General features: G+C 36.6%; 1 protein-coding gene across 1 annotated transcript in view; it reads left to right on the plus strand.

Annotated features, from left to right (window-relative positions):
• Positions 1-8,375, plus strand: part of LOC122799792 (gamma-aminobutyric acid type A receptor subunit pi) — a 930,262-nt gene extending 921,887 nt beyond the window's left edge. Inside the window, exon 11 of the mRNA XM_044069090.1 lies at positions 6,772-8,375. Within this exon, the coding sequence (XP_043925025.1) occupies positions 6,772-7,074 (303 nt within the window). The 3' untranslated portion in view covers positions 7,075-8,375. The remainder of the gene's footprint in view (positions 1-6,771) is intronic.
• The last annotated feature ends 2,336 nt before the right edge of the window (positions 8,376-10,711 follow it).

Consider the following 10,711-nt stretch of genomic DNA (forward strand, 5'->3'; position numbering starts at 1 on the left):
CCTATTATTATAGCAAGTTTATAAGTTTATAAGATGGATATTTGAAATTTGTCCCTATTTTTGGGACTGTATTCCCCTATTATTGGCTTTGTCCAGGTTTTTTGTGCCAAGGCTAAGAGCTATGGTGATAACTGAACTCACTGAATATGTTTGGGGGCTGTATTCTCCCATTATTGGCTTTGTTCAGGTGTTTTGTGCTAAGATGTTGACAGCTATGGTGAGAACTGAATTCACTGAATGCAGCCATTTAAGTTTCAGTCTTCCTCTTTCATAAAATAGATGATTGATTTGGCATAGTGGTATGTTGCTGTGACTGTTTTGCACAGGGTCCTGGGTTCAATGCTTGGCAGTGAAATGTATGGTGGTAACACAGCATTTTATTCTAGCAACTTTCCAACATTATACAAGCAATGTTTAAAATGTGTCCCTGTTTTTTGGTCTTTTGCCCCCACCTAAATTTTGGCTTTTTCCAGATTTCTTGTGCTGCAAAGTTCAGAGATACAGCTGAGTGTCAAGTAGATTTTACAAAAAGCTGAGAGCTGCAGGGGAACAAAAGTTTAGTGATGCTTATGCTGAGTCTGTTTGCATTGTTAATAGCACAACTGGTAGTGTATTTGCTTTTGATGCAGAAGGCTGTGGGTTCTACTCCCGGCAGTAGGTAGATGCATTGCTGCTACTATACTGTATTGTAAAGGGGTGAATGCTACAGTCCTTTTTGGTGAAGATACCTAGTAACTCTGAACCTGTTATCACTTTGCCATACATTCCCTATTGCAATTATTAGATGACTTTTACTTCTTCAGAGATTGTGCATATTTACTGATACTTTGATCATGTTTTCCCCATAAAACAAGTAGATAGTTGTTGTCAGGCTTATCATTTTTTAATGAAACATAGGCAATTTATTCCTCAAGGGTAACAGACACTTTATTTCTAGATGAAACAAGGACATATAAAGTTGTTTGCTAGCAGCAACCTCTTCATTAGCTACAGATTTCTTTAATGTGGAATTATTTAGATGACTTTTCCTTCTTCAGAGATTGTGCATATTTACTGATACTGGTGGACTGTAGAAGTTTGAGAAGACTTTTATGATATAAATGTTCTGAATTGGGCAGTTTTGTCATTATTGGTGCATGCATTTTTTTCATTGTTTACTGGACAAATGTTTTGAATTGGGCAGTTTTGTCATTATTGGTGCATGCATTTTGTTTCATTGTTTACTGGAAAAATGTTCAAAACAAATTTAAAATGCCCTCTACAACTGTACTATATTGTACAAGGAATATAATTTAATAAAATAGGAAAGGTGTATCAAAGACCACGTGTATGCTTCATGTGCAAGGGGCCTATGATTTGAAAACAGCCCAAAGTTAATCTTTATGTTACTGACAAAATGTATTTTCTTTGAATGTGGGTTTCAATGCTGTTTCAATAAATGTGAGTTTCAAGGGCAGAGAAGTCTTAATGCTAAGTCTGTTTTCATTGTGAGCTTGCATTGTTTTGTTTAACAGATGTCTTAGTGTTTGTGCTTTAAAATGCAAAATAATACTTTCAAATGAAGTCCAAATCATCGTAGAAGTAAAGCAGTATGCACATTAGTGTTTATGGTAAATGGGGTGAAATAGCCAAGTAATGGTTCATTGGAATGGCTGCAGGGGGGAGGCTCCATTCGACCACGATTTTGTGAGGGGGAAGGGCGGCAAACTCAAAGACAGCCCCGGCTGAACTATACCTCTCAACTGTCCAGATTTTCACAGAATGAATAGATTTTTGGTTTGTTCCTCATTAAATGTGTGGTTTTCTGGCAAATAATTTTAGGAATTAAGTCACTAAATAATGACAGACACTGAGTTTCAGACTTCATAACCTGCAGAAAAATGCATGCTAAAGCAAGACCTGTTATTATGTCTCAGTTTATACAACAATTTTTTGTACTGTTTATAAGTATATTTAGCCTTGTCCAGATTTCCTGCATTAACAGGTTGAGAGGTATGTGCAAATAAATTGCTCTAAAGAATTAGGCATATCCAAACCTCTGAACTGTCCCTGATTTTGGCTCAAAATGTTGCTCTTCCCCTAATAATCCCTCTGCAAAATGGCAATTTTTGGAAGAAAACGTGGAGGGTTTACAATTAAGAAATAACTGTAATAATCAGAGTTATAGATTACTTTTATTTCAGAAATGCATGCAGATTCTTTTATTTTGTCAGCTGCTCATGTTAGCAGTACTAATATTAAAAAGGTGTCCCTTCTTTGACAGGTTCCCAGCTGTATTGTGTGGCTATTTTATATTTTTGCATCACATTTTCGTCCATTTTTCATAAAATTGTGTTTTTCTGGCAAATTAGTAGCAAATCATTAAAGACTGAAGTTAGAAAATAATGACAGATATTTGTGTTTCAGATTTCATACCCTTCAGAAATTCATACTAATGCAAGACCTACTACTCTATTACCTTTCTAAGTTTATAAGAGCAATATTTAAAAGTGTCCTTATTTTTGGGCCTTGTCCCACCTCTATGTATGGCTTTGTCCAGATTTCTTGCTCTGAGGTTGAGAGCTATGACAAATGTGTCAGGGCCATCACAGTCAGCCAGAGACATTTCAAATTGTGACATACTTGTTGCACCCCACTGCCTCATGTAGTGTAACTCTGGATGCGTCCAAGCAAGGCAAGGAGCAGTTATGCAGTGTAAATGTGTAGAGTATTCCCCCATCCAAGGTAGACACAAGTACTACTTTTATTCTGTCCTTGATTTTGCAGAATGTTGGGGTTTGTCATATTTTTATACTGTTGATTTATGTTTATTATTACTCAGAAAGTGCCTGTTGCTCTGTGTTTAAGTAGCAATACTTTAATGACCATCATGTAAGCTTGTCTGAGATCGTAAGATGCAAGTAAGCTTTAATAAGCATACTGTTAAAGAATTGCCAACATTGAAAGCCTTTCTGTTGTTGCCATGAAGAGAATACTTAACTAGATAATGTATAAGCCTTGGATATTGAAATGCATATGACAGTATTCATAATAAAGGACAGGATTACATTATTTTAAGAAGCTCATTACACTTGTTGGAGACTTCCAGTCATCTCTGCAGGCTTTACCCCTAAACATAATGCCAATCATGTGTGGTCCATAACCTGTACAGTAATCCCTTAAGCAATGTATCTTGAGCTTGTTTCTTGTTTGCTTTTCATTTTATACTTTGATCATGGTTTCCCCATGAAACAAGTAGATAGTTGTCAGGCAGCAGGTCTTTTTTTGGATAAGAAACATTTTTACAAGTGGGGGCATCACAGAGATTTCTACTTTCAGCATGTTACTTGGTACTTTAATAAAGCTGAATATAAATTATAATTAGAACTGCAGTGCAAGAAGTGGTTTGAGTTGAGTGCTGCTTGTTTTTCTTATACTTGATTTTGACTGGCATTCCAGTAATCTATTTAAAAAGTAATTTATTTTTTCATGCCTCACAACCTTTTTGTTTCCATCTAGATATTGAGTAAGCTGTCATGCAGCCAATGCATTGAAATATTTTTATTCTTCTACGCTTCATTTTGTCTTGATTGGACTCTCATAATGACGGTTTGGCACCCAGGGCAGCGTATTTAGTTAGTTTTTGTGGTTTTGAGAATAGCCCCTCCCCTTTCTGGTTGGTCACACCCCTTCCCATTGTCCCCACCCATTCAGCTGTCTCCTGCAGCCCCCCTTTGATATGAAGTCACCAGCCGCCACTGGTGTGGGGGTGCAGGGTGGCTTGCCCCCTGCTTATACTTAGTGGAAAGTAATATAGTTTATGCTGTTTAAAGTCAATATATGTATTTTGTGTGTTTTCAGGCTTTTGAGTTTTCAGGCTTTTGGTTTCAGGCTTATGAATTTCGAGCTTATGATTTTTCAATCTTCTGAAGGGGAACTATATATATATATATATATATATATATATATATATATGTGTGTGTGTGTGTGTGTATATATATTTATATATATATATATATATATATATATATATATATATATATATATATATATATAGGTCTATATTACAACGTCGAACTCACAGGAGTCCGAACATTGTAATATCAAACCCAAATGTTCGAAACACGAAAATAGCAAAGCCACGGAACACCGATTTTTTTTTTCCCAGGTGGGCCATTTTCGCAGCTTTGCTATTTCCTCCACTATGGTGTAATCTCAGAGTTGGTATATTTAAGTGGGGAGGGCACAGCCCCCCATGTTGGAGGGTGTGAGGGTGGCAAAGCGACCCACATTAGTTTCAAGTGTACGTGTTTTTTTTTTTTTTTGTACTGGAACAGCGATTATTTTTCCTTGGGAAAAAAATCGCTGTTCTGTGTTTTCGTACTTTTTGGGTTTCGAACTTAACAGTTCAATATTACATCGTTCGAACTCCTGTGAGTTCGGCTATATAATAGAGACCCTATATGTATACATACACATACATATGGATTCACTTCAGAAGACAGAAAGTCCAAAATCTTAAATTTCAAAAGACTGAGACCAAAATCTTGAAAGTTCAAAATACTGAAAACTCAAAATACTGAATCTCAGAATACTGAAAACACACAGGATAATAGCACTTACTATATTCCAGCACAACTACATACAGAAAGAAATAAAAGATACATTGTTTACCACTTCTCCAAATATAAGTAGGAGGGCTGTGCCCCCCACACCACCTGCAACTTAAATATATCAACTCTAAAATCGCATTCCACAGAACAAAATGGCAAACATACCATTATGTAACTGCCTGTTGTAATACCTTATTCATGTTCCCTTCTAACTTGCTATACAACAACATAACTCATGTTAGTGTAGTGAAGTACAATCTCGGTGTTGATATATTTGGTTTACTATCATTATGTCGAAAATTTTTAAAAAAAGTGTACTTATCAGCGAAGTGTTTCACCGAAAGTATACAATTCCGAATGTTCCTAAAGTCAAAAAACAGCTGTTAATGTCGAAAATGTCGCTCGCGACATTTTTGACACAACAGCAATCCTACCCTTCCCTTAACTCCCTAACTAACTAGCCTAAACTCATGTCTATGTAGGGGGCAAGCCCCCCCCTGCACCCCCCACACCCCCAACTTAATATTCCAACTCCGAGATTGCACTACAGTGAGGAAAGGGATGTATTTCCCTAATGGCACTGTACCGCAATCCCCTTACATGGGTGAACTTTATAATTGCGAATGCACAGTCCATTCGCAATAATAATGTTGTCTCACATAACCTGCCGAAATATGAAGTATTCAAACATCTGTTGTTCGAATACTTCGTAGCCGTGCAATTGCACAGCAAAATTATAATGGTAAAGCAATATATTTAAGTAGCAGGGGGTGTAGGGGGTGCAGTACCCCTCATGGGGGTGCAGGAGGGGCTTGCCCCCTGCTTACACTTGGAGAAAAGTAATATGGTCTGTCTTGTATTTGTTTCTGTATCTACTTCTATTATTCTATTATTATTTCTAGTATTTTGAGTTTCAGTCTTTTGAATTTTCAGGATTTTGGTCTCAATCATTTGAAATTCAAGATTTTGGGCTTTCAGTCTTTTGAAGTGAATATATATATATATATATATATATATATATATATATATATATATATATATATATATATATATATATATATATATATATAAATATATATATATATATATATATATATATATATATATATATATATATATATATATATATATATATATATATATATATATATATATATATATATATATATATATATATATAGACCCCCTATAGATGCTTGAACTTCCAAAAGGCCGACTTTCATATGGCCGAGACCATATGATCGACTTTTGGAAGTTCAAACATCCTGAAAGGACAGCTCCCTATGGCGTGGAATGGGAAAATTTCCATTTTCTGCACTGTAGTGTGATCTCGGAGTTGGTATATTTAAATAGCAGGAGGGGTGCCCCCCTGCTAGCAACATGCAGGTAGGTTTTTTTTTTTTTGTTTGTTTGTTTTGTACATGTTCAAAATTTCAAAAGTCAAACATATGGTCTCGGCCATATTGGTTTTGTCTTTTTAAAATTTCGATCATGTATAGTAGACCCATATATATATATATATATATATATATATATATATATATATATATATATATATATATATATATATACATACACAGTGCTAGGCTAGCTGCTCCTGTCAATTTCTCTTTCAAAGGTGAGAATCAAACCCTGTACCTTATGACTGTGAGGTAAACAATTGACTATTTTACCAACCAACCCCCAAGATGATATTCAAACTCACAATCCCTGACTTAAGAGGCCAATGCCTTATCCATTCGGCACTGGGGCTGGTATATCTTTGTTTGTATATACATTAATTTCTATTTCTCTGCATTTCCTTTTATTACACTGTCCACTCACATTTCACCCTAAAAATGTATAGAGCATATAGTTATATACTGTTTTATGTCATGAAGTCAACTGCATGGACTGTGTTCATGTAAGCATTACCTTGTGCTACATAGCGGTAATTCATGGATGTACTGAACATATTTGTGCATTTAAATAAGCATAAAAGTATATAAAGTACTTTAAATATGCAGATAGTTAAGTGTAATTAATACTATTGTGACCTAAACTAATTATGCGTACTGTTTACATGTAGAGCTTTTCTCCAAGGGCTTCCATGAGAAAATTACATTTAGCCCATTAGGATAACTCTGGATAACAAACAGAAACAAATGCATACATAAATCTTATTTCTTTTAATTTTCAGGATATGAAAAGGGACTTTGAGGAGTCCAATGGGTGTCTGACTACCGTCAGTCATAGTCAAAAAGCCATGATTAAGAGAAAGAAGAATGAAGTGAAGACCAACATGTCTCCTAAACACAGCAGAGAGGAACCAGATGCAGACACCAACGCTACCTGGTTTATTTTAAAAAGTAAAGCACGGCGAATCACCAGCTGTTTCAGTGTGGAAAACCCAGACAACATAGACAGACACTCAAGACTAGTTTTTCCAGCAGCCTTTCTGCTCACTAATTTCTTCTACTGGTCATATTACTTATTTCTGTAGGATGACCCAGCATGTTTCATGTTTAAGCCAATGCTGGCTATCACGGCTATACCACAGATGCATCCTGCTAAACTGGCAGCTACGACTCCTGTGAGACCAGGAGTTCTGATGTGTAGTCAAACATCATACAAAAACTTGGACTAGATGTTGTATTTGTAGGATTTGTACTCATTTTGACCTTTCTAGGAGAACAGCTTAAACATAAAGCCAATGTCTCTGCCAAATGTTTTTTAATCAGCTTTTCTGTTCTGTGTATTAACAATGTTTTGACACATACCGAAATGCTTGTTACAGAATGGTAATTACTTTCTTGCCTGCAGTATGCTTGGTATATACATGACATAAGACGAAATGAAATACAAAGTTTTTTGTATTTCATGTAGGAAGAATATGGGAAGAATTAGTCAGGCGAATGAAAGCACAGTTTTAAATAGTTTTCTTTATATATGAACTTTGACATTACCTAAGTTATTTTTTTGTAACTTCCAAGTAAACTAATTCTGGTTTAAGTTCCATACCAACATTCATGCTAGCAGCACATATTTTTGATATATATAAATGAAAAAATTAGGAATGGAAAACTGAAAAATATTTTTTATAAAAGCCCATAACATGATATATCAGTGTTTATATATAATAGCCCGTTGATCTGCTTTATTGGTGTAAATATATGCAAATTGAATTATAACCTTTTGTGACTAAAGAAACCTGAAGATGAGGTTCTGGGGTGAAGTGAAACAAGATTTTGTCTTCTGTTGAAATTTTATTATTCAGATGGGTATATCATTATAGTAAGGAACCATTGTATAAACTATGCATTTGCCACACTAATCTCTACTCCCTAACCACACATATTAAGACATACGATTTAGCAATTATGATTCCAACAACAACCTATTTTAAAGTTACTAACGCATTCACTTTTTCATCAGATACACTATGCACTTTACTGCCCCAGCTTTTAGAAATACCGCAATGAAACAATATAATCTGCAATGTGAAGTAACCACACTTGTAACTGTTCTTGGTTATAAATGTAGTTTACGCAGCCTAATGATTCACATCTTACACGGCCTAATGACTCACTGCATTGCAACATATTAATCAGTGTAGAGACTGTACAAAATAGCACAAAATGCTATGGACACATACATGCTATCGGTTATCATAATTCAACATTGTATCATACTTACATAGCATAATACTATGGGAATATGCTGCGGTGGTACATCGGTTAGCATTGTTGCCTCACAGCAAGAGGTTCTCTGGTTCGATTCTCGCGTGAATGGGGTGTGCCTTCTTTCAAGGTTGGGCATCAGGCTGGCACCTTGGCACTGTAAAAATCCACTGCCAATCATTAGCGAACTGGAGTTCCGCTGTGGCGACTCCTAACCAAGTAAAGCTGAAAGACATTCATTTTTAATCATACTGTGAGGGCAACCACATACAAAATTGCATTTATAATAAGAGGTGGAGACAACATCACGGTGCACTGAAACAGCAACACTCACAACTTGTGGTCACAAGGACCTGCTAACATTAGTGAAAATTAACACTTCTTTTCTGGAGATGGAGCCAATAATCAAAGTTTGACATGTGAGTTTGTTTCCAATACCAAGAAAATTTAAACTTGATGAAGGACATACTCCCTGCTACACTGGTTTCCAGTGTTCATGAACATGAGTTGTAAAGGCTCAAGGGTCACATGGTTCGGAATGGAACAGATACTCCAAGAACTCTATCAGTCTCTGCAGCTGGACAGCCTGTTTACTTAGGCTGTCTCTGCTCTTACATGGCACCTATGTGAAGATGTGGGCAGAAATGGTGTCAAAAGATGGACTATATCCCGGAAGTCACTGACACTTCCTATGGTGTTGTTATGGCAATGTTATTAGAGATAAAAATGATAGACCGGTGTAAGTGATAGAAACTCACCTTCCAGCTTCCTGTGCACACTAATGTCATTCACCTCACCTATTGTATTTGAGGGATGTGGCATTTGTTTTAGTGCTGAAAACTGTAAACTCCAAAGTATCAATCAAATACTCAAAAGACAAAAGACTGACTCACTAAGCATATATTATTTGAGCTGATTTGACTGAAATAAAAATGCTGTTTGACGTTGAAAGTCAATGTAAAAACTTACTATTCTAGGACAACTGTTTTGACACAAGTACTTTGAAAGAATTAAGGTAAATTACCAAACCTGTGAATATGTACATGCATGTGACTGATATTTCTTTGGTACTAATGCTGTTATGTGTAACCATGCCATTGTGTTACACAGTTAGTCTTTTTAACTGTGTTCTTCAACAAGAAATGTGACTTGGCTTGTGGCTTAAAAAACTGTTTAACCCATTTATCCTTTTATCAAATGTAAAATAAATCAAGCAAACTCCCCAGATTTCACTTGCCTTAGAGTCGATTATGTTAATAAGTGGGTGTTGTAAGGGGTGTAGTACTTCATCAAGGATGGTGTTGGCCACTCTTTTTTTTTTTCTTTTTCCAAGATTTTCAAAGACACAGTATAAAGGTGCAGCTGAACTTTGAAGAGCAGTCAATCTGGGAACATGAAAGTTACATCTTCATCAATGGCAGATAATGTAACATGTCTGTGATCCTTGGTGTGCTTTAGAATTATTCATTGCTGAGTTTGAAGCACCTGGGATGAAACTCAGCATCTGAGGTCAGAGGTCATGATCTTGCAATAATTGTATTGCACTCTGCAAGTAGGGGGATGGTGACTAAATCAGCTAGAGGAGTTAACGTATTTGGGGTCTATCAATCAGTGAAGGTAGAGTTGCTCAGTTGATCTGCTACTGGATGGGTACAACAGCTGCAGTTCTGTACAGCAAACTGTCTATGTAAACTGAGACCCATGTCACATGATGAAGTTCTCAGTTTACCAGCTGATCTAGATCCCCATCCTTCACTATGGAAATGAGCTATCGGTAGAGACTAAAAGGATGAGATCAAGGTTGCCTTGCACCATTGCTAGGAATTCTGTATAGTAAAATGAGGGAATCAACATTCTTGGAGGATCCTGGAGGAGAACTGACACGGATATCTGTCAGCGAAGGTAAGCGTCAACTGGAGGGACTATCATCCTGGTAGCCATGGCGGTGGTTTGTGCCCTTGCTGGTTTCCCAGAAATAAAGGCACTTGACACAATACTAATCAGACGTTGGTGACTGATGTGGGCCGAGCCATGCAGGGTACAAGGATATCCTATGCTCTCCCTCCACATGTGCTCCTATACACAATGAGACTTACCATCCCTATCTTGGGATTGCCAAACCCTTGTTCCCAGCTCCTCAGCAAGTATCATTATCATGGAGGTCTCCACCTGCATAGAAGCAATCAGCCAATCAGAAGGCACCATTTTCATTCTCCCATGATGCACACATCAGAGTAAACCACTTATTCTTACCCTCCTGTGACTGATAAGAAGGCCAGCTTTCAAACCACTAATCAAACTCAGGATGTCTGGATCATAGACAACACTTCGTCCATCTATGCCACAGAGAAAGTCAGAGTTCTCTATTTTTTGGGAATGTTGATATTCAACAATAAGTTCCAAGAATCAGAGCACCTCATAACTGCCTACCACCCAGAAAAAGTAGGGCAAAAAATATTC

This window comes from Protopterus annectens, chromosome 4.part0, assembly GCF_019279795.1.
Source record: "Protopterus annectens isolate FY-2018-M chromosome 4.part0, PAN1.0, whole genome shotgun sequence".
NCBI lineage: Eukaryota > Metazoa > Chordata > Ceratodontiformes > Protopteridae > Protopterus > Protopterus annectens.